Below are 25,663 nucleotides of genomic sequence, written 5' to 3' on the forward strand. Positions count from 1 at the left end.
GGGTCAGTCCCTTCGAGGCGTGCTCTTTGCATGGTCTTTTTGATGGAGGCCATGAACCTTTCGGCCATGCCGTTTGCCTGGGGCCATCTCGGGGATACCTTCTGATGACGGAACCCCATATGCTTTGCGAACACCCCAAATTCGTGGCCGCTGAACGGCGGACCATTGTCCGACTTTATCGTGTCAGGGATCCCCCACTCACTGATGACTTCATCAAACGTTGCTGCCACGTGTGCGAACGCTGTGGATTTCACTCGCTTCACTATGGGGAAGCGAGAATGTTCATCGATAAGGAGCAGCAGATAGTCTCCGGCTTCTGTCGGACCATAGAAGTCTGTTGCGACTCGTTCCCACGGATGGTCCGGGATCGTAGTTATCCTGAGGGGGTTTGGTGGTTCTGGTCTGGAGGTGCATTGGCATGCTACGCAATTGCGTACCTATCTGTCAACCATGTTGTCCATGAACGGGAACCACACATGGCACCGCAGCAGCCTCTTCGTGTTTTCTGCTCCTCTGTGACCCTCGTGAGCCGTTTTGATGACTTCCGCTCGTAGGGTGTTGGGAATGACTATTTTGCATCCTCTTAGTAGAATGACGTCATCTTGAACTGCGGGTTCCGCTTGCACTCTCGCCAGTCTCTCAAGCTCGTCACAACTGGCTCCCGGATGGGCCTGAACCGCTCTACTAAAATCTTTCCACTTGTTGTTGCGCGTCAGACTGATGGCTAGGGCCATAGATGGGTCGGCGGGTGAGGCTGCCGCTACCGTGTCGATGGAAATGGCCGGAGGCAGGGCGTTTGCGGTCACATAACTGATGTATTCTGCATCTCCCTTTCTCTGGGCTGGAGTGCCAACAGGGTGGCGCGAAAGATAGTCAGCTGGGTTGTTCTCACCCCCTGGTCTGTGGATTATTGCAAAGTCATATTCTTGCAGGCGTATTCCCCACCTCTCGATCCTGGGGGGCATCTTGGTCCGCGGGTTGCCAAACAGGGATAGGAGAGCCTGGTGGTCCATGATGAGAGTGAATTTTTTGCCGATGACAAAGTGATGGAAATGTTCACAGGCCCAGACGGCTGCCAGACTCTCTTTTTCTGCCTGTGAGTAGGCCGACTCTGGAGGAGCCAGAGCTCTGCTGGCGTATGCGACCACATGGCGTGGGTACGTGTCCTGGCCACTGGTCTGGGCGAGGATTGCGCCCAATCCCACGCGGCTGGCATCGACCACGATTTCGGTATGCCAGTCTGGGTCGAAGTATGCGAGCTTCCTGGCCTCCGCCAGAGCGTGCTTGATGTCATCAAATGCTCCTTGGCATTCTTCCGTCCAGTGGAAGGGGACGTCCTTTTGCAACAGGCGTCTCAGTGGTTCTGTGATAGAGGCAAATTGCGGTATGTAGCGCGCACAATACCCCGCCATGCCCAGGAACGATCTGATATCCGCCGCCTGGTTGGGTTTTTCCAGATGGAGGATGGTCGCAACTTTGTCAGGGTCAGGGGTCATCCCGTCGGCCGAGAATATGTGACCGAAAAACTTGAGTTTGGCTTTCCCAAACCTGCATTTCTCTACTTTAAGGGTCAGACCCGCCTTTTGTAATGCTCCACATGTGGCCCTTAGTGCCTCGTCATGTTCCTGTCGAGTCTTCCCGAAGACGAGAATATCATCGCTGTAGTTTAATGTCCCTTTGATGGGCCGAATGATTTGCCGAACTGTCTCATGAAAGACTTCAGCCGCGGAGGATATTCCAAAGTTGAGTCTTTTGTAACGGAACAGTCCCTCGTGGGACGCGAATGTGGTGATTGGTCGTGAGTCCGGGTGAAGAACTAACTGGTGGTACCCCTGATTGAGGTCCAGTTTCGAGAACAGGACTGCCTTGTTCAGTTGGACTATCATGTCCTCAATTTTTGGACCCAGGTGCCGTTCCCGTTGTATGGCCGTGTTGGCCACCCTCATGTCCACACCTAGCCTGAGTCGGCCGCCTTCCTTCGGTACAATTACGAGGGGGGACAACCATGGGGTGGGCCCAGTTGCCGGTTCAATAATGTCATCCTTTAAGAGTTGATGTAGTTCTTTCGAGACGGCTTCCTGTAAGTGAAATCCCACTCGCCTTGGGTGTTGTGGCACAGGGCGAACGTCTGGATTTATGTGCAACTTGATGGGTGGGCCGTTCAGTATTCCTAGGCCACGGCAAATGTCGGGAAATTCCTTTATGATGTCATCCTTTGTTAGAACGACGGGTTTGGGAGCCCCTTGCTCAATGTGGCATATTTGAGCTGGTTGTGGTGTTTGCGGTTCAATAGAGTTGATGAGATCACCTTCCTGGACCAGTATGTTGATCAGGCCCAGCTGTGATGCTGTTTTGTAGCTCAACAGACATCTGCCTCTTGTCGGGCTCCTGATGACGTGGATTATGGTGTTGGTGGTTCTGCCCTCAAATGTGAGGCGTCTTTTGAATGACCCGGTGCAGCATAGGGGTGTGTCGGCACCCCATTGGTAAATTTTGGAGGTGGTCTGGGTGAGCGCAGGTTTGTTGGGTAATTGTTGGAATTCCTTTTCACACATGATGTTAACCGTTGCTCCAGAGTCGATCAAGAAGCAGAATCGTTGGTTGCAGATCTCGACTTGTATTCTGGGTGCTTCCCGCGCCACTTCTTCGTCTAGTATGAGGTTGACGAATTCATCTTGGTTGTTCGGGTCATATTGTCCGCCATCATAGTCCGTGTAGCCTTGAGGCACAGTATGTGACACTTGCCTGGGTGGGGGTGGTCCGTCATATTCGTCTTGTATCTGTGGCTCAGGTTCCAGTGTCTCGTATCGTTGATATTCTTCTTCGGGATATACTTCTTCCACCACCCTGATGTATCTTCGTGGACCGGGCTGGTAAGGGCGAGTCTGGTATGAATGATTTGACCTTTGAGCCAGTCTGAATGAGGGATTGCTGGGGGGGGCGACCTGTGGGAAAAGGTCTACCTTCTCTGCACACGATCTGAAATTGTCCTTCCCTCCCACAGTTTCCGCACTTTTGTGTGAGGGCCGGGCATGAGCCCGCGTGCGGGAATGTCATTCCGCATCTGTAACATTGTCTCTGCATTCTCGGGGTCGCTCCGGCGCTGAAACTCCCGGTCCTTTCGTTGTTCCTGTTGTTAGACCCTTGTACCGCAGCAATGAGGTCGCTTTTGTCTTGTTTGGTGGCAGCCGTGTTAGCCATGTGTGTTGCTTGTTTTTCCACTCTCTCAAGGATCCGAGCCATCGCACTCACCTCCTCAATAGTGAAGGGTTTTTTGAGTAGTTGCTTCTTCAAAGCAGGTGAGACACATCCCTCGATCACTCGTAGTCGGATGGCTTCATCTAGTGAGAATGCGTCAAACTGACAATGCGCACCCTTTATCCTGAGTCTCACGATGAATTCATCCACTGTTTCTTCCGTGTGTTGCGTGCACTGATTAAAGATATATCTTTCATAGTCCCTGTTGGGAGCGATGACAAGTCTCTTGTTATGGGCTGTGATGAGGCTTGCAAAATCAGTGAGTTCGGCCGGGGGAATGGTCTTGATGAGTGTTTTTATCTCATTTCCCGCCGTGTTGATGAACATGCTGCGCAGTCGAGGAGAGGTTTCTTCTCCCGCAGCCTCGATAAAATTGTTAAAGTCCTCTAGCCATTCGACCCACCTCGCTCCCTTGTCAGCTTGAGGCATCATGGAGAAGGGTGGCGGCATGCGCCATGCTGTGGCTGTGGATCTGGTGACTGGTGCCGCTGGCGGTGTGCTCTGGTCCGCTGGGGCAGTTGATGAGTTGGGCGTATTGCTCATCTTGTCACGGCTGAGTCGGGGCTGGTTGATCACAAAGCTGGTCTGGAGGCGTTTGGGGTTAACAGCGTGTTAGCGTCACGAGCTCCTATGGGATGTGTGGCACTGTATCTCTGATGGGGCTGGACAGCCTCTTCGTGGGCCGTTTGCCCAGGGGGTGGGTACGCCAACGCTATCCTTCTTTTTTTTTCTTCTTTATCTCGCAATGTGGGAGAAGGGGGAAGAAGGAAAAAGGACAAAAAAACATTTTTTTTTTTTTTCTTTTTAAAGGTCCCCTATTCTGGAGGAGGGGGCCGCAGCTCTTTTCATGCCGACATGGAGGGGCGCCGAGCAGCGGGATCGCTGCAAGCGCACGTGTCTCCTTCACGTGCCTCAGGGCTGGAACCGTGTCGCCTGGTGGGATCACCCGCGAGCACAAGGAGGACGACGGCGGGATCACCGTCAGCTGGGCAGCCACGTGGTGGGATCACCCGTGCTGCGCGGAGGACCGCTGGCTGGGACAGGTCCTCGTCACCAGTTGTTGCCGCGGTGCGCGGCCAGTAAAGAACCGAGGAGCCAGCAGGAAGTTAAACCTTTCTTTATTCCGACGTACATGGAACTCCCCTTCCTATCTCCCAGCACCCCCCTCTCTACACGTCACTTCCTGTGTGCCGTATTCCCCGTGCCATGTCCTTCCCTTAAAGGGGCCAGTACACGGCAACACCCTCCTTCCCATCCCAGGAGCGGCTCTCAAGCATGTCTCTCGCCATCATAAATTCTGCCCAGAGTTATGTAGTCACTGGTGACCAGCCTTTGGGGCCAGGAAGCCACGTTATTGGTATCAGTGTGCTCAGTAAGCCACTTTAAAATAACATATCATAGCATAACATAATATAAGAAAGGAAGGATTTGGTGGCTGCAGTCTCCTAGTTCAGTCGGTCGGAATTTGGAATAGTCCTCCCCTTGCTCTCCACCCAGAACCCAATCTCCTGGCCTTTTGTGGCATGAAAAAACTTTTCTTTTTACCCAGATTTAGCCCACGATGCTCTTAGACCATTTGTTTATCACTCGGACAGGACCAAGATACCAGTTCTGGTCATTGCTGTGCTTTATAAAACCCGATTTAACATAACATAATACAACATTACAGGAAACAGCTTGCAGTTGTTCACTCATGGCAAAGCAAACTCAAACACTCCTGTGCAACATCAGATTAACATCTTCAAATAAACAAGGCACCCAGGGCCTGACTCTGAGCTCTTGCCAACAGTCTCCCCTCCAGTTTCCAGCACCACCATACTGTGGTGGGTGGAAATATTGGAGGGGAAACGTCGTGCTTTCCAGCTGCAAAAGCTACTTACATCTCTTGTTTCGATAAAAAAAAGTGTACCAGTGGACCGGCGAGCATTTCCTAAAAGCCTGCCACTTTTCTATTTTAATTAAGGTTTCTTAAGCTTTCATTAAACCAGAAAAGTGGTGCTGCAGTCTAGGAAAGGCTCATTTTATAAAGGGAAAAAGTGTGCAGCCGCATTTAACGACACCTTACAGGTGTCATATTTTAACTCTTCTTTTTGATGTGCTAAAGCAGCGCTTTTGAAAGGAGAAACTCCTCACTGTACCTGTCTTGCATGTCCCATGGTTGCTAAGGCTGTTGTCAAGCAGTAAATCAGGCACATACAACAGTCGTGGCTTTGATACCAGACTGCCACATTAACACTTTATCAGAATATGGTGCTTGTTAGGAAAGTGTTCATCCTCAGACTCAGACCCTCAGAGTCCTAATGCCAAACATTGAGGTACAAACACATCATGGAATGTGTGCACATTTAAGCACCCCCAGATATAAGAAACAAAGATAGGGTATTGCTGTCCCTGCTCAACAACACCAGTAAGCAACTCTGTAACATGCATTGGAAGATGACCCCACAACCCGCAGACAGAGAAGCCCCATAAAGAGAGCATGCGTGTGGTTTAAGTAAAGGAATGTTTCATGAAAATCTGACTGGTAGAATCATTCAGGAATATATTGCTTTTATGAACCCATGAAAAGTTTTTCCTATCCTGCCGGTAGGTTCTGAGTGTTTCGGAAACTGTCATTATTGCAGCAGGCATTCCCAATTTGTTAATGCCCTCTGTAATGGAGCGGGCACATGGTTCTATTGCTTTTCCACTTGAATGGTATGATTAAAATGATTGAATTCTGGCATCAAAAGTAATGATATTATCTTCTTTTAAAAATGCGGTGGTGAATTAAAGTCCTTGAACTACAACAGGAGAACAGGCCACAGGAGCTGAGGACAAAATAACAGCCTCACGTGAAACACATCAGGCAGAGAACCAGTAGTGCCAGCTTAAGATGCCAGCCATCGCCCTGTGGTCTTCTAGCCTTCCTTCTAGTGTTATTCTGCCCTGCATATTTTCATTGTGTATTTGACTCTTCAATCAGATCGTTGCCTGGTGATCATGCAAATCCACCATGATTCCAGACACCCTCGGATTGGTGGTAGCATTTCCACTCCCACTCTGTAAGCTGGTTCAAACAAAGAGACCTGCTAAACACAGACACATTCAAATCTTCAAAAGCCACTGATTAAGTGATATCATCTGTGATATCATAGGTAATGCGATCAGTGTGCTAATGGGCTGCACAACATGGTGGGGGAACAGAGGTAAAGAGCTTTGCGCACAGCGCTTGCCGAATTTCAAGGGTTCTGTTACATTGAACCACCAACTTAAGTTACTTCAACTAAAGATTTTCTTTTAGAGGAAATGTCAAGGGTTTAATCAAAATTAACTGTCTAACTTAACTCTCTCTCTTCTCAGTGTTTTCACTGATAGATTTCTACCCACAAGAAAGTTTGGCTAACTTCCACTGAAGAAATCCTACTTTCCAAGGCAGGAAGGGGTGAAAAGAATTATTAAAAGATGGAGGAAACTCCATAACATCGAAATCATTCATAGGCAAAGATTTACAACAATAATTCCTTGCAGCAGGTTTGGGGATCCTGGACAGCAATATTAGCCAACACTTTAATGCCCGCACAAACATAAAAGCTTAATTTCTAGCTGCAAGAAATATTTTGGGTTCCAGGGCTCAGCACTCTTGACCAGTGTTTTAGATTCATCCTTACTTACATCCAAATACGTGGTACTTAGGAAGATGAATTTATCTTCTGGTCGGATAGCACAGCCAGTAGAGTGTTCACTTTGACATCTGTGCAGGTTCGAATCCCGGCAGCGCCAAACGCAGACTTTCATTCTTCTGAGGTTGATAAATGAGCACCACGCACCGTGGGTAATAATAAGCAGCGCTCAGATACCCGAGAGTTTGTAGCGCTCTAGAAATGCTAAATTATTATTTGTTTTATTTGTTGACTTAAATAAAGCTTTTGATAGTGTCAGGTGTGCCAGAGTCACCTTTAAAAGCAATTGTAATCCTGTGTGAACAACAATGAGGCGGTTGTCCGCTGGAGTCTCTCTGGCGATGTTGCAGGCTCATTCCCCCGTGCATAAGGCAGTACACCAAGGGTGCGTACTAGCATCCCTACTCGTCTGTATATTTATTAATGCTGGGGCAAACTGCCCCAGACCTCGCACTTGGGGGGGCTCGCAGCGCTTTGAATGACATACCATCATTCCACGCATATAGAGGCACAGGGAACACGGTCTCAATGAGCTTTGGCAATGCTGAGCGAGCTTCGCCGCTATTGGACCGTGGCCCATCTTTTGGCTTGACTGCTTTATGTCCCTGATAACTAGGGCAATAGCAAGTCAAAGACTCTTGAGAGCATGTATACTGTGACTGAGGTGACACATAACACACACAAAAACACACACATACACACGCGCGCGCTGTGGAAGGTAGACCCGCAGGATGGCGTAGATTTTACTATTCGATTACGGAACATCATTTTCAGAAGGAACAGTGTCTCTTATTAAGCTACAGAACCAGAAGAAAATGTGCTGGCCTTCCACCCCACGCTCAGAATTAGTGTTGTCTACCTTCCAAAACACTAACAGGGTGGGATGTACTCTTGCCAACCTTCGAAACCACACTCAGGTTTAAGGCGCATTTCTCCTCTTGTAAGGCACACTTGAAATGGGTAAAATGGAAACTTTCCATTTACGAATGCATTATAACATGGAAAATGATATGTTCTGCATGAAACCACTACAAACGAGCATTGATAAAGCCAACAGATGTGGCTTTTGTGTAGCCATTGGATAGGCATTTGGCATGCACTGCCTGAATGGTGATACTCGACCATGATACGACAATGGCTGCAAAATGGTGTGAACACCTGGGCAAATGATACCTGTGCTAGCAAAACACCTAAGACAAGTTTTATTACACCAGTAGCACATTTACAGCTGCAATTATTATTTGTATTTCTATTATTATTAGGGTATTTATTGAGCACAGACTGTGCTTCGGCAAGCAACAAAGCGCTTTACAAGTCTTAGGAGAAAGTACACACTGAGGAAAGCAGAGATTCAACGGACCGGGGAGCGAAGAATGGGAGTGGGGAGGCGAGGCAGTTTGCCAGCAATGGATATGCAAGCAAACAGGGAGAAAAAAGGAGAGAGCAGATCCCACAGTCTCAGGATAGATGGGAAGTTGAGCCAATAACTCTCAGAAGACTGCTTAGAAATAACACTGTAAGGCCCTCTACTGCACAACGTTTGGTGTTACTGTTTGATAGAGATTGCTCAAAGAGTTCTCATGAGGATATGTTTTGGTTGGGAAGATGCAGTTAGTGGGTTGGTATGGCGATAGGGATTATTAGCATGGGGTAATCAATGGGGAGTCAATAACCAAACAACACCCACAAACTGTGTCCCTCTCCTGATACCCTATATCTCTCCTATATGTAATCCAGTGTAATAGTTTGGGCTCATAGGTGGCACTTAGGCAACACCTAATAAGCAAAACTAATAAGGGATGCCTCCTACCACTCTGAAACAGAGGGAAGAATGCACATATTGCATTAAGAACACTGATATTGAAATTAGCTATAGCCTTCCACCTTTGCAGCAAGTCTGAAAATGTAAGCCTACTTCAAACCTCCCAGGCATCTCACCCTGTGATCCACTCTGAGAACAATCAAACATGTACTGGCCTAAGAATAAATATATTGACAGCCCAATACCTCTGAAAGACTTTGAGGCCTGTTGCAGAGTCTGTCAGTGGTTACTCAGAGCCTGATGTGAGACTGGCAGAGTCTATCCCAACCCTGCTGACCTCTCGGAGGGACAGACCCTTTGAGAAATGCCCTAATGTGTCCAGCAGTGGGGGAGCCAGCTTGCCCCCACACTGGGCGCAACAGTCCAGAAAACTTCCCATGGCTATGCTAATCCCTATGTCAATTCCCATCCAGTTCTTGCCTACCCCCACCCAAAACACCTCCTCATTGGAACTCTTTGAGCTAACTTTAATCAAGCCTTACCATCAAAATTATGCTTGATGTATGTATATACCTTTCTGACTGTATAATAACTGTGTAACTGTGACCTCCCTGACTGTATAATAGATGTGTAACTATGTAACCCTAAGCTGAAAATACTCATGTACTCCCTGCGCCCGATACCCTCAGGTCTGGCGAGCATTACAAATAAATAAACAAACAAACAAACAAACTTTGCCCTCAAAGTTTCTATGAGTGGTTTCTCAAATGAGTCTTCTGAGAGATAATGACTAATTGAAGTTGTAAACACGCTACTGCTGTAATTAAAATGTCTTGACCCGGTCTGCCTACAGCCACTTGATTTTAAAGCACCATGTGTCTTTCACTGAAGTCCTGTTACAAACAAGCAATGGCAAAGCCAACTGTTTTGTCTTGTGCATAAGTATTAGGCATTTGCCAGGCACTACTATCAGGCGCTCAATAGCAAATTTTGCACATGGTACCATCAAGGGCCAATAAATCCCAATACAGCAGTGCCTTTCCCATGCCTACACAAATGCCCAAACTGTTAGCATTGCCAATGCTTGTTTTGTTTTGCCCTTGATTTACAGGACCATGCATCAAGGGTAAAGCAAATATACTATTGGGCTAACTGAATCACATTGAATATAGGTTGGTCTAGTCAGTAATAACATTTATGGTGCATAGTCAGCCTGAACATACTTTCTTTTACTGGCTGGGAGTCCTTATATGATAATAATGTCATATATTGGTGCAGCCTGAATGGACATATATGGGAACAACCAGCACAATATATTTTTATATTAGCATATGTTGTGTGCAAAAACGGCATGACATGCATTGGAAAATATTCCTGTGCATGGTTGGTGACTTGCAACTATTGGGTTTTTCATGTGCTTCTGTACAAAACCAATTGCAAACTGTATGGATTTCTACCCAACTTTGCAAAGAAAGTGCCGTAAAATGCATAATTTTAACCCAATGTTTCAAACATTTTCTTGGGAGTGCTCCCCTTGTTTGGTTTGGTCTACCTCACTGTGCTTTGTCGATCCTGCATAATTGATGCAAACATTTAAGTCTCTTCAGTTCAGAAATTCACCAGCCCCCACTTTACATCATCTATCTGTCACTGTTTATGATGTGTGTTTTAATGTGCATACAGGGGCATGATGCTCCTTAATGCTGGTATGACACACCACACGATGCCATACCATCCCATATATCTTTATGCATATGATACAAAAGTTAGTCTGGCATAAACCTTTCTTCAGTACAAAAATCTAACTTTGCTGTAGTTTATTTGCAGTTTTAATAATTACCCATATTTTGGTTCCTCCACATAAACTCAAGGAGAGATTTCTTGCATCTCCTGTTTGTGGCGGCGCCTCCGCTAGCCCAGTGCAAAAAATGGTAAGGGGGCCTCAACCAATTTTTTGCCCCGGCCTCACCACACCTTGTGACAGCACTGGCTGGGCAGTTGTTTGCAACTTCACTTGCATGCAAAGATGAAAGTTCTGCTCGTGGCGTGCCACGGCCCGAGGCACGCACCTGCACATATGAATCCAGGCACTGGCCGGGCGAGAAACAAACTGCACGTGCCCCTGCGCAGTGCACTACTGCGCAGTCTCTGGAGTCCAGTCAGAGTGCTGCTCACTACTGCCGTCGAAGTGAGCACGAAGCTTGAGCGAGCAGGCTGACTGAAGCAGCAATGCCGCATGCTGAGTCTTAAACTGGGCATGGGCGGTCACATCCTATTTGCTTTTGCAGCAGCGATTAGCGAAATTCAATTGGTTGCAGTCTCACTTCCTGCTTGCTGTACCGTCTGGTGTGGGCGGAGGTAGCCTGCAGCGGGGATTCTGGTGTGGACAGAGGTATCCCTGCAGTTCTGTCAGGTTGTAGAACACACGTGCCTCTGTTCACTTTCCCCATTTAAGATACTTAAAAAGAGTTTCTAATCCTAAAATGTATTCTTTTCAACCTCCCTCCAGCTAGAAGGGATATGGTGTGGGTAGGAGTATGCCTGTAGCAGGGATTTGGGTGTGGGCAGAGGCCAGTGGTTGTTCATTGGATAGGATTGGATAGGTGGACAAGTGTTTAATTTGGTTCCACCTTAAAAATATAGAAACTGCTTCTCTCGGTCTTCTCTGTCCCAATTTTCTTCTATCCTGCCTGTTGTTTTCACGCCCTTCTGCTTATGGGTGGTGTGATGGGTCGGGTCGGCTGCCTGAAAGGAGAACAGTCATACTCATACCGTAACCCACCCTGGCCCGATGCCACATCAGGGACCAGGTCACGGTGACCCGGTCACCCTGCAGCTACCCTGAAATGCAGTAGGGGAACTGCAACACAGTGCGGGCATTAGGGGAGGTGTGGTATTCGGATGATTACAGCCCCTAACTCATGTGAGTGCATAAAGGGGGCCTAGAAAATGTCCAGGCTTCGAAGGCTCAGAACCGCCCATGTGTCTTGTTCTAACCATTAATGGTCAACAATGGGAATCGCCAATGGTGGAAATTTGGGAGAGAATTGTAGGTTACCTACCTTTGTAATCAAGGCACTTTGGTGTAAGGGAACATCTAGCTGGAGGGAGGTTGAAAAGAATACATTTTAGGATTAGAAACTCTTTTTAAGTATCTTAAATGGGGAAAGTGAACAGAGGCACGTGTGTTCTACAACCTGACAGAACTGCCACCCTTAATCCGAAGTTTACCACGCTACACAGGACAATGGTTCACTGTAGGATGTAAGCTTTCCCAGGCTATGCCACACTTTCAAGACAGAAGTAAGGAATTGCTCTGTGGAAAAATCCCTGACAGTGGCACTAATCCATTCCTTGCTTTAATGGCAGATTCTAGGAATGCCCTCGCAATGCTACTCACATTCAGCCCAGACTGAGATAATCCTTAGAACGCTGGCATTCCTCTGCTTTTGGGGTTCAGCATGTTCTGGGTTTGTCACTTCTGTTGAAAGAATATGTTTTTGCTTGAAAGCAATAGTTCATTAATTACAGGCTCCTATTTCCTGTAATGACATGAAGCAGCTTCGGGTGCTCTCATTGTAGCCTCTTTCACTAGCACAGTTTTCACCTGAGTGCCTTGATGTGGGGAAGTCTCCTCTGGGGGCTACATAGGTAGGTTCTCATGCTGTGTAATATTCACTCTCTGTGGATTACCCTCCATTCCTGTTGAGGCTCTCCCTTTGTCTTCCTATATTAACTCTCACAGTTTTGCATTTTCATGCCGACTGGACTAAACAAGACAGTACAGATCTGCTCCCCCTCGAACCCCCAATGTGCTCTGGCTCTCTCTGCCAGATTCTATTCCAGCATTCAAATTTGCTTGCAAATATTAAAGCAGATAGTAGGGTGACCATGCATTTTAAGCGGTCGTTACTCTGCTACGACACACAAAATTATAGTATAGTGTATATTTCTTGACCTTGATTCGAGATTCAGCTTCGTTCCTGTATGTGGTCATGGCTCTCCTCGGTCAGTGACTGCAATACACTTTATCCCATGTGCAATTCACATGTGCTCTGATTAAAAACACACCGCTGTTGCAAACATGGTTAACCTTTGGCACGCGAAACACCTGTGTTTCTGCTGTGGGTATTATCATGTCAAAACTCATTTGTCTGTCTTTTGTATCGCTTGCATCCCAAATTGCACAGATGAGCTGGGTGTCTGTCTTGAGCCACCTCGCCACATTAGACTCAATCCTGTTTGTGTGTACAATATACACAAAGATATAATGGATCTGGTTGACACACAAACAATAGCAACAGAATTTACCATGCGTACAAAGCGTGCAAAAGAAATTATCATCACTCACTACAAATGAATGGACAGTTCATTTTACTCTGTGATTTGTGTCGGTAGCAAAGTCCCTCCCAGATTTTATGTGTCTCCTACGCCCCTGGTCGTAGTCAATTCTGAGGGAACGGTTATCGAACAAGTCTTCAATTATTGACGACCTTGGCCTCAGTTATGAAAGTAAATGCGGGTAGAATGATCAATTGAATGCATTGCATTTGATACTAGAAAGGTCTTGTGGGATTATAAACCTCAAGGTTTATATTCTAAAAGCATGCCCAGCTGCAACCTTTGGTGCTGAATTATGGGGGTATTGTAACTCTTGTAAACATACTATTGTTGAACAGAATTTTATGAAAAAACTTCTAGCTCTCCCTCGGGCCCTAAAAGCCTAATATGCCTCATTACACAGAAGGCGGTAAGGGTTAACGGTCACTGGTAATGGTACCGGTGACCGTTAACCCTTACCGCCTTACTACGAGGTCCCTTTTCGGGTTGGTACTTTAACGCCTGCTTTTTGCAGGCGTTAAAAACCAACCCACAAAGGGACCTTGGTGCTAATTACGGCACCGCAAATTTGCGGTCCCGTAATTAGCACCTTCCCCATTCCCATTATGCCCTATGGGGCAAAAATGGGAATGGGGAAGGGCAATGGTGGAAGGGGGAATTACCACCCCGCCAACCTTGGAATAGGGCGGTAATTCCCCTTTCCTCCAAGGCGGTGCCGGTAATTTACCGCCATGGACCAAGGTGCTAATAGCACCTTGGTTTACCGCCTTCCGTAATGAGGCCAGACATTATTGGGACTAGAACTTGACTTAAAAGATATAAAAATACTCTTTTTCTAAAACCACTGTTGTATTGGATAAGAGTTTGGTCCCCCCATCCCCAGTTAGCCAAATTCACAGAAGTTATTTCAGATGTTTTGGAGTAAGATGGTAGCACCAATTTAGCTTGGTGCAGGCCTGTTTAGACCTTGCTTAGTGATCTGCACATTCGAGGACTTTGGGACAATCTATCTTGCCTATATTGCAATTCCAAGGTACAATTCCAAGGTACAAGTCAAGAGTGCATACAATAGCTTGGTGTGGTCCCGATTGAATGACAAGGCTCTTAAGACTTCATTGTCTCATGAATACTGTAAAACTAATAGTGGTTGTGATTAACACCTCGATCGCATTGGCCCCCAGTTTGCCAGATCCCTTTATGTCCGGTTTAGACTTGGCATCTTACCTCTGGCATATCCTAAAAAGAGCTACAACGCTGCGGATTCGGGCCTTTGTTGGTCATGTATAAATCTCAAAGAATCTCTGCAAAACATCATCTAAAACCCGTATGTATTAATCATCGTATTTGAACCATAGCAGGAACCGTGACCTGATGTAAGTCTACATCTGCTACTGTAATTACTTGGGGAGTTGCCAAATATTTACACGGAGCATGGCCCCGTAGGACTGTATCGCCCGGTAGAATCTGATACCCATGTTTATTTGCCCCTCCTTTTTTAACTTCTTAGGTGTATTTATCAATCGGTACATTTCAGACTTTAAAATTTGTATGTTAGCATTTTTTAAATGTTTCTGGTGTGCTTCATATTTGTATGATGTAGCCTTGTGACTTAGGTTGATGATTGTTTGAAATGGTAAATGTTGAAATGGACTGTCTCTTACACATTGTATAATGTGGTAATTAGGTTATACTTTCCTTAGCATTGTGAAACTATTTTAAAGTATATTGTTTAGAAATATTGAATTTACATGAGATGTTTTAGTATCTTTTATATATTATATATGTTTCCCTATTTTCAAAACATACAGAATGGTATATTAACTGTGCCTGAAAAATTGGGCATTGTGTGTTACTTTTTATGTCACTTTAAGCTTCTGAGTTACATTAATCCGAGGCATTAATCCGAGACCCGTGTGCTGAAAAATCAATGTCACCCCTTTTTTGTGGCAGGGCTCAAGTCAAGGGTACATTCGGGGGAACAGAGTCTACCCACTTTATTCAGAGGGTGGCCACAGTCCCCCCACCCCACCAGCTAAAATGAGAAACATTGAATGTCCTCTTTGGATTTATGAATTAAAGCTCACCTCGGTCGTCAGGTTTGTAGGCCGGACACTTCACCACTGCACTATATAACCTCATGAAAAATAACCAACTAATGGTGAAATGTCCCATTTCTGTACTGCAAGTTCCAGGGAAAACATTCGTTCTTGGAGTTTAACACATGCACACCTATTAATGTTTTCAAAAATACTATTAGAAGAAAATATCCTCTCTTGGTTTTGTGTGTGTGTGATTTTCTGAAAGGCAGATGCCATTCGTCCTGCGCAATTTGGGTGGTAATGCAAACCCAATTTAATGAAATGTGCATATTTCACCTTGATATGCTAATTTCTGGTGACGTCACATCCAATTGCGTTTGTTGATGAGTCCCCCCATTTTAATTTTTAGGACTTGACCCCTGGTGTGTGGGCTGGATGCCCACTGCTGGAAACGTGGATCAAGCTGAACATAGATATCAATTGTTATTTCTGTTGAGCATGAAAATTACACATTTCTGTTAAAGAGCAGTTTACATAACAGCTGGTTATCACACCTGTGTGTATAGCATTCAGCCAATCGCGTGGAGAATGGTGCTATCACTTCATGATCAGCCTTTGCTCACACCCTAAGAGTTTTGGCAGAGTGAGCACTGGACAGAGATCATACCCCCAATCCTGTATGACTGGCTGTATGATGTGTAGCTACCATGCCAAAAGTAGTCCCACAGATTGGGGGCATCGTCTATTAACTGTAAATCAGTGCCAGAAAATCTGGCACTAACTGCATCACAGTGGATTGTGAACAATGTTGTAAATGTATGTCGACAGGTGGACATATACTTTGACTCATTAGCTATATGACCCCACATACAACATGGAAATGCACTTACACTGTTTAGATCTATAACAGTGCGTAGATATATATCTATACACTAGGATCTGTGAACTGTGCATGTACTACAGCATGCATGAACATATGCTTCTATTATCTCACTGCATGACACCCAGACCATCTCTCAGTCATAGATCATGATTCCACGTCATACATGAGCATGTATTCCTGAACACTGCAAAGCCTGCACATGCAATCATTTGCATCAGGATAGTTATGTATCAACTTGCTTTGCACACTTCTGTTGCTACATATTTAACAGAACAAATGCGTTTCTCATGTCAGACATTACTGATTTAGTAACATAGTTAAACACACAGTAGCCCCTACCCAACTGGTAAAGATGACAATACAGGACACGTCATCTCTACCAAAGCAGCTATTATTTTCCAGCAATGTAATGTACAGTTCATCATGTTGTTTGCATGCAATGTAAAGTACATTTTAGGAATATCATAAACATTTGTGAAATGAAGAGGGCAGTGACACTAAAAAGGGTCACAGTCTCTTTGATCTTTAATTTGTATGCAGGTATTACACACACCCTTACCTTTATAGGTCTGTCCTCACACTCAGAAAGATTCCTCCAAGGAAGAGAGGAATTTTCAATCCGCAGCCATGTTCCCTCCGCTGTGCAGAAGCGGTAGACTCGACCGCGGAGCACTGTCAGGTAAAAAGCAACAGTGTCACTCGTTGTCTTGCTGCAAGATGAGTGTGACAGATACACTTTAAGTGTGCATACACCAAAGAGCCATTGCCGTTTCATGGGAACTATTTTGTCAAGTAGATGGATGAATACCTGCTGCAATCGTAAGGTTAAAATTGTGTTTTTTTTAAATAAAATGTCCATAGTTCATTATAATTCTATGTAGGCCAATGCCTTGTGCGCCCTTCGTAAATTGTATAGCTTTGTAAAGAGCATTGTACGGAGCACAGAAAGATTTTCAATTGATTTGCATAAGTGATAGTTTACATACATGGAATTTGTACTTTTTAAATGTATTGTATCATGTCAAAACAATATATGTTTCCTAAATCCAAAAGGTAATGAATTTGGTTGATTTTCAAAGTGCAGAATTCGACCATCTACAAATTATCAGAAAAAACTGATGAATACACAGGGTTACTCAAGTTTAACAACATTTATTTCCACCATCCCAAACTTATACAACTTTTTGATTTCATAAACCCTAGCACTTTATGGCCTGCGGGTATTCAAAGGACCCAAAATGCGTTCCATAAGAAGATCCAGATTTTCCAGTGGCAGTGCGTGTTTTCCACAGGGTTGAATCCCACTTCAGGTCTCACGATGGGTTCTGAGGCCTGCCGTCTAATCACAAGGCCCATATTTCTATAGGGGAGTATGAGCAGCCAATCTGAGGCTCCAATCCAGGGGTGTAGGAGACACAAATCTGGGGTGGACAGGGGACACCTTCGGTACTTCGCTTTTTTAATTTATTGTGTTTTAGTCAAAAAATTCGACTTTTCACCAAATTACAAAATTAAAATAAAAATAGCAGTACATATCAAATTACATATATCATCACTGTATAAAACAAGAGAAAACAAAAAAAGAAAACAACAAAATTAAGAAAAAGTAAAGCAGTTCAGAGTATAAAATCCTTCAAATTGGCATCTCACTTCAGAAGGCTCAGTTTGCGTAAAAATGTTACCACTTCGCATGTCAAAAGGCTTTCATGGCCTGAGCACAGCTGGTCCCAAAAAGATTGGCTGTCCCGCCACCATTCCTTGTCCACAAATCTCACAAACTTTACAACCCTCTTCTTTACAAGCCATTAAACAGAAATAAGTAGTGAATACTGAAATGTGGGCTACTTATTTGCTGCGGCGAGAAGCAAAGACAACGATAGTAGGAATCATTGCACGTAATTTTGTGTGCGTGTACCCTGCGTGAATTGTTTGTTCTGAGGGCCATGCCTCTGCTTCATTAGTAGACGAGTAAGCACTCTAAATGCTACACATACAAGATGTTCTTTCAAGTGTACTTTAAAGTGTACGGTTTCCTTCCTATTGTAAAAAAGCGGATAAGTTAACGGTTACCAGTAGCAGGGGTGGACTGCCCTACAGAGAACTCTGGAGATTTCCCAGTAGGCCTGTGTACCCTGGGTAGGGTTGGACTGCCCTACAGAGAACTCTGGAGATTTCCCAGTAGGCCTGTGCACACTGGGCAGGGGTGGACTGCCCTACAGAGAACTCTGGAGATTTCCCAGTAGGCCTGTGTACCCTGGGTAGGGGTGGACTGCCCTACAGAGAACTCTGGAGATTTCCCAGTAGGCCTGTGTACCCTGGGTAGGGTGGACTGCCATACAGAGATCTCTGGAGATTTCCCAGTAGGCCTGTGCACACTGGGCAGGGGTGGACTGCCCTACAGAGAACTCTGGAGATTTCCCAGTAGGCCTGTGCACCCTGGGTAGGGTTGGACTGCCATACAGAGATCTCTGGAGATTTCCCAGTAGGCCTGTGTACCCTGGGTAGGGGTGGATTGCCCTACAGAGAACTCTGGAGATTTCCCAGTAGGCCTGTGTACCCTGGGTAGGGTGGACTGCCATACAGAGATCTCTGGAGATTTCCCAGTAGGCCTGTGCACACTGGGCAGGGGTGGACTGCCCTACAGAGAACTCTGGAGATTTCCCAGTAGGCCTGTGTACCCTGGGTAGCGGTGGACTGCCATACAGAGATCTCTGGAGATTTCCCAGTAGGCCTGTGCACACTGGGCAGGGGTGGACTGCCCTACAGAGAACTCTGGAGATTTCCCAGTAGGTCTGTGCACCCTGGCCCTCTTTTATGCAGTAACCTATTTTATTGCCACATTTTCTCATAGGAAAAGGGTTGGGCTTTCTGAAAATGTGTAATATGCGGCCACTTTGAACATTATTTCCAGGGACTCTTTTGGTTCCCAGTCCACCCGTGAATTAGTAAACCTCCAGTCTTGTCAAAGGTTAATAACAAAAAAACTCCTTGTTTTTTGGAAACATGCTAACACTTGGATATGTTTGCAGAACCAGATGAAAGCACCCCTTTCCTAGTAAAGTGCATTGCTGTAATATTGAAGGTCAACATGTTGATATACTGATATTGAATTCTCAAGTGCCAAGGGTGTGTATGTTGGCCTTGAATTCCCATAAGTAAACATTGCAGGCTTCGCCCATTCCCGCACTTATCCGTTGGCAGGATTACAATCAAAAACCAAAACGAAATGGAGACATTTAAGGACAGCTTAGGAAACAGACTTTGCTTTTGAGCCCCTGGTAATGGCCCCACACTCATTAGACTCTTGGGGGATTGCTGTGTACCCGATGCCACGGGCGGCAAGATCCGGGGTCTTGTTGCCCAGTAAAGCTGTGCTTTCGGTTTCCTTTTCTTACCTGCTTAATGCAGTGCAAGTTTCATTTCTCAGGGCCCAGAGGAGCGTTTTCTGTTTCTCCAGAATTGGAGAACAAAGCGGCTATTTTTAAGGATCAAGAAACGAAAGGTTGGAGGGCATAGGTGGGGTATGGGGCAGCGGGTGAGGGAAAAATAGCTAGAGAGCAAGAGTGAGTGAGAAAAAGCACCTGAGCACACCTAAATGCCAGACTGACGGATTCAGGGCCACCTATCACTTTAGAACGGAGCCTGACATGTGACATGTATGTGACCCCACTGATTGCACGCATTGAAAGACATTGGGCCTCATTATATGTTTGCCGTTCCGGTAAGAATGATACTGGTAAGCTTGCCGGTACCATTGTTACCGGACCGGCAAACTACGAGTTCTGCTCGCGGGCGCCTTCCTGCCCGAAGTACTGGCACCCTCGAGCCGAGCATGTCGAATGCACCAGCACCATTCAAGAATGGCGCGGGGGCATCCAACGTCCCCATTCCCATTGAGCCCTATGGGGCTCAAATGAGAATGGGAAGCATTTTATTCCGACGCCCGCTAGTGGGCAATTACTGTGTAAGTTTGGCAGCAGCCTGACGGTTTTACTGGCAAGGCTACCGCCAAACTTGTAATGAGGCCCATTGCATTAATAATTAACAAGCATTGGCAATGCCAACAGTTTGTGATTTTGTGTAGGCATGGGAATGGTACTTGCCAGGCACTGCCATGATGGTATTAACTGGGCATTGATGGTAGAAGCTGTAAAATGGATTGCCTTGCCATCCAAGAGCTGTGCCTGGCATCTGCCTAATACGTATAGACAAGCCAAAAAAATTGGCTTTGCCAGTGCTTGTTTTTAACAGGACTTCGGTGAAAGACACTCATAGTGGTAATAAAACGAATGGCTGAAGGCAAACCTGGTTAAGGTATGTTTATTTCAGCAGCAGGTTTAGAACTCCAATTAAGTTATTAACTCTCAGCAGACTGCTCTGGAAACACACTGGCAGACACTTTGGGCCTCATTATGAGTTGGGCAGTATACCGGCGGTAATACCACCTGGATATGGCCGGGGCTTTTAGCGTTACCGCCAAACCCCCCGGTGCTATTAGCGCCAGCTAACGGGTTTGGCAGAACAGTAATTCCCCATTTCCCATTGGGCCCATTTGGGAATTTCCCATTCCACATTGGGCCCAATGGGGAATTTTCAGCGCTACTACCGCCAGCGGTATTAGCGCACAGTAATAGCATCACAAATCGACAAAATCGCTGGGGATTTACCCCCAGCTCAGAGCTGGGTGTAAATCCTGCCAAACCTGTGATTTGGCAGGCCCTTAAATGCAGTAGTAATAGGCTAACCGCCGCATTTAAGGGTTACCGCCAAACTCGTGACAAGGCAGTTTGAGTGTTAAGTTTGATGGTAAGGATTAAGTAAAGGGAGCTCAAACATTTCCCATCGGTGGGGAGGAGCAGGAACTGGGTGCGAAATGTCATAGGGGTTAGCATGCCATGGGCAGTCAAAAGGTCGGCAAATACAACACCTGCAAGCTGTGTGTCCCTCCTCGTATGCCATTTCTCCCTAGCTGACTCTAATGCAATATGTTTGGCTTATAGGTATCCCAAACTAAAAATTAACCAATTTGATCTTAATCTGATGTGATGTATTTTACATTATTATAATAACTTTGAGAAAGAAATGTTCAAGACGGATTTGGACAACTGGTATACAATGTAATATAAAGCAAATGTCATACTTTGCAACTGAGCAAAACTTTACCATGTTCAAAGTGTTCTTGCAAACAAATAAACGTCTAGTTTATGAAGAAATTAATCTTAATAAAACGGGTAATGGTAACAGATATTATTAAAGTGCTTACAAGAGTAGACATATACAGACATATTCTGGGGGGATAAATGCCATTATATGGAGAGGCTCAGGTGAAGCCCTAGGGAGGGACTGCAGCCAAGGGAGGAACTTTCTCAAATGCCTGCCAATCATGGACTCGGAACTCAAGATTGGTGGGCAACAGACCACGTAGTGTCTGCGTCCATTTGAACCGCATTTGCCAGGAACAGCCCTGATATACGAGCTGTGGCTGCAATAATTCGAACTGCATCTCCAATCGAGGGAAATCATAGCAGACAAAAAGAAATTAGAGTATCTACCATGTTAAACCTAGGCACTGTAGCGCTATGGTTGTTCAATTGGATACCAAACCATGGCCCAGATCATGACAATGCAGCATCAAAGGCAGCACTGAATAACAAGTTCAAGCCACAGCTCAATCCAGACTATGAACGGTTCCAGATGAGCCTAGCTCGACAAAGACCAAAAGAAACAATCAACGACTTACATGCCAGAGAAATGGCAGTCGGGCGTGACTTCCCAGGCAAAGAGTTCTCAATAATACAGCTGTAAGGAAGGCATGGTATCAAAGTAAGACAGACACAAGTGATCACGGTTCAAGGGTGTTTATTAAACTGTAAAATGGGTGAGATAAACACCTAATCTTGAACGATTAAAGAATATCGAGGCTTAATACCACATAATAGAAATACACCAGTTATGAGTCCAAAGGTACAATGTACTTTTTATTAACAGACAGCTGTCTGACTCTCAACACCCTGCAATGTGTGCAAGCAGCAGACACCGTGAGATGAGAGAGTGCTGGACATTTCAAAAACACAAGTGTTTATACAAGTTTTCCACAATCCCAGACACATCGTCCACCCCCTCTTTGTGTAATACATTTAGCTAGGGTTCATGGCCTATCCACATAACTAAGTCACGCTTAAACATCATTGAATAGTTTGTTGTTTTCTTTACACATTTCAAATGTTTTTGAAATATAAGACACAAAGGTAACATTCCTTATTTTTCTTGCTTATATTTGTCTATCATTTGTTCTTGAGTTTAAAGTCAGCTTAGTTTCAAGGAGCGAAAACAAAGATTTTAGCAAGAAGAGCATGTTCAACTATTCATCATTCTACTTTGCTGTGTGAACGGAGAAAGGCACTATTGGAACAGATGGTATCTAAAGTACTCATTAGTATGGCTTTTGTTTAACTCCACGGTTTCTCAGTGTAGGACAAACAATCCACTTTAGCAGTTTCAACATTCTTATCTACGTTGACATTGTGGGATGTTTTTATCCATGCATCCGAGCTCTACCTCAAAACTGTGCAGTACTGACATGGAAAACATCATGATGGCCAGAGCTTCCCAGAAAATGCACAAGGAAGTGCATGAAGAATAGGCTGCAACTCATTTTTGCCGATGTTATGGGCACAGAAGGGCACTGCCTAAAACCACCATTGGACTACCCACACAGTAGTCTGAAACCATTGGGAATGGCAATGCTGATTGCCAAAAGCAACCTAGAATTGTGGGGAATTCATTTTCTTAAATCTCAAAAATGGGTGCATTACCAGTACTCACCACTATCAGAAAGCCGGCGATTTAAAACAACACCAGACATTTGTGTAAAACTGAATAAATGAACCCAAAGCAGGCCAAAGAAAGACTTACTGAGGGGTGGATACAATGTAAAGTTATATTCTGAAGTGACTTGAAGGTTTATAACAAGACTGGCTGAGCTGTGGATTTCAGCAGTTTAAGTAAATTTGGACTGAAAGACACTAAAAATCTAAATGTTTAAAAGAAATGAGTGACCTACTTTTGAGTGTCACATAGGTTGCAATTGTTTAAATGTCATAGTTTGAAACTTAGAATCAGCATTCTAGCTGCATATGTAAAAATGGTTAGTTTTATTTGAATGCAGAAAACTGGGTAACTAAAAGTGACATTAGCTGGGGCCTGGCTTAAGGAACAGAATTCTGCCCACCAGCTACCCCCGACAGGAGTTGAGACTTGCACAACTGCTGTGTTCCCAGGCCTAGCTGCCTTTTGCTGTTCCCACCAAAAGGGATATGACACTTATCTGATTGAATTACCAAGGGACTGCTAGAGACTAAACATAGGACCCAGGCAGAGGGTTTATTGAAGTGGCCATAAATGGCTTCCTCTTGAACAATGGGCCTTCCAGGGCCCAGGCAGATGGTTTATTGGGGGACCGTAAAACAGCTTCCTCTTGGCAGAAGCTGGGAGGGGCAGGGCCTCTGAGCCTGGCAGAAACTGGACAAACTGGTTTCTACACCATGTGACGTGGGAAACCACACCCCTGTAGCCAGAATATGGTTTTAGAAAAAGATGAATAACTCATAGTACAGACTTGTCATAATTATTTAAATGATACCATAATTCTTGTGATTTTTCTGCCCACATTTTAAGAGGTTTTTAGAACCGGTGGCATGATCTGGGGGCAAACTAGCCGTTAAGAGGGTATTACTTAAAATGTATGCATGTTAAAAATCTGACACTTCATCACTTAATGTCCATACTCCTTGCGCACATGTGTGTAAATTTGGGTTAATGTCCGATATTGCGAAACCAGTTAAAAAGTGAAATATGTTGCCATTTCTCAATGCAAGCTCTCAGGAAGAGCAGATTTGAACAGGGTATATCTCATGTGATATGTGATGGGTGCATGTAATTTCAAACCACTGTGTATCTATGAAATATGTCTTTTTGAGCAAATATAGATTGTGTGTAAACTTGACAGGGGTGGGTTCTCCGTACCATAAACAGACCTCATCATGATGACACTTCGTTTCATTCCCCCAATCAAGGGGAAGAGGAGGAAGTGGCCAATGACAAGTGAAGAGGGGTAGGGCCTAGGAAGCTAGCCTTTCCACCCACTTTCAAAACACATAAAAGCAGACAGACAGGACAGATAGGGACTTTCAATTCCATTTGCTGCAACGCGCTCTGCCGGACCACACAACATCCAGAAGATACTAGATTCCACACTTAGACTTTAAAACTCCAAAGAACGTGATTCAGAACTCAAAGCAAGGGCCTAAACCCACAAACTGAGAACTCTTCTCAGTGGGCCTCAGCATCCACCAAACCTAACAGCATGCAGATCAGCGCTGGGTCCAGAGAAAGCTGTGCAGAAAGATCCAGAAGCAGTGCTGTACCCAGAGAAAGCAGAGCAGTATCCAAAACCAGAGGCAGAGCAGAGCTGACCCAGACCGCTGTTCGCAGAACCAGAGAGCTGACCCAGACGCTGTGCGCAGAGACCGTCCGTGGCGAGTGAAGAAAACCTGACCAGATCCGTGGCGAGGCCCATTCTATTTCTAAATATATTGTGAGTACCTAGCAGAACTGTGCAGAACCAATCTCTTAGTTAAAATAATATAATTCAATCTATTTTAATCTAACCAGAACTGCCTCCTAACTGTCACCTGTCATTTTGCAAACCTCTCACCTGTCATTTCTAGCTGCTAGCTGTCACTTGTCACTTTGAACTTTAAAATTTCAAATCTGAAAAACAACCTTTACCATATCGCTCATATCTCCGTGACCGTTTGTCTTAGAGACTTGCAGTAACTTTCCTATGAAAGCTGGGAATCTTGGCTTTTCAAAGAACCTAGAACCGCATTCCTATTCTCTATGCTTTTGCCGCAATCGCGAAAAATGCACTCGCGAATTTTACTGCGATTTGCAAATTTCTCCACGTGTGAAAACAGCAGCTTCCTTGCTTTCCTTGCTAAAAATTCGTTTGCCTCTTAAGAACCATCCCTGAATCATTGCTAGAGTGAGCCTGGACTAATATTAACTTGATACCACTAACCCTGAACGTCTAGAGGGAATTAAAAGCATTTTAGCATATTTTTCACTTCATTGCCAGCACATATAAAAGCATTTTGGGCCTGTGTTTCAAACTTCTGTAGTTTAAGCTTGCTGGGGTGAACTGAATTACATTTGATTGCATTTCTGAGAACTGTGTGCTTCCCTTCAATTTCCTTGCATTGCATGAAAGGGGGGGTGAATTGTCCAAGAAAGTGATTACATTGTCTTTTGCTGAAATCCTATCAAGTTATTTTCTGTACTGCATTTCATTCCACAGTGCATCCATTTGAAACCATCAAAGTATTGTTGCTATCTTATCCAGAGGGGTGTTATATAGGGGTAGTCATCCAGAACGCATGAACTGGACATAAAGATATATCAATAAGGGTTTCCATTCAGTATCCCAGACTAGGCATTGACTTAGCTGTAGTGTTGAATTGAAACCTCTTACAAATTGGGGGCTCGTAGCCGGGGATTCCGGATTAGATCTATCACTTGTGCAGATTAATACAGTGTGCCAGCTGACCAGATACACATATCCGGTTGGATCACCACGCTGTGTTACACTGTAAAGCACTCCTCAAAGGAACGCTCTAAGGAAAAGGTCTGTTTTGCAAAAATAAAAAACAAACTTCTG

The 25,663-nt window shown here is 45.0% G+C and overlaps 1 protein-coding gene across 1 annotated transcript in view; it reads right to left on the minus strand.

Moving 5' to 3' along the window:
- Positions 1–16,720, minus strand: part of GLP1R (glucagon like peptide 1 receptor) — a 676,904-nt gene extending 660,184 nt beyond the window's left edge. Inside the window, exon 1 of the mRNA XM_069607308.1 lies at positions 16,505–16,720. Within this exon, the coding sequence (XP_069463409.1) occupies positions 16,505–16,720 (216 nt within the window). The remainder of the gene's footprint in view (positions 1–16,504) is intronic.
- Positions 16,721–25,663: the final 8,943 nt, after the last annotated feature.

Source organism: Ambystoma mexicanum, chromosome 4q, assembly GCF_040938575.1.
Source record: "Ambystoma mexicanum isolate Mex_15411 chromosome 4q, UKY_AmexF1_1, whole genome shotgun sequence".
In the NCBI taxonomy this organism is placed as follows: domain Eukaryota; kingdom Metazoa; phylum Chordata; class Amphibia; order Caudata; family Ambystomatidae; genus Ambystoma; species Ambystoma mexicanum.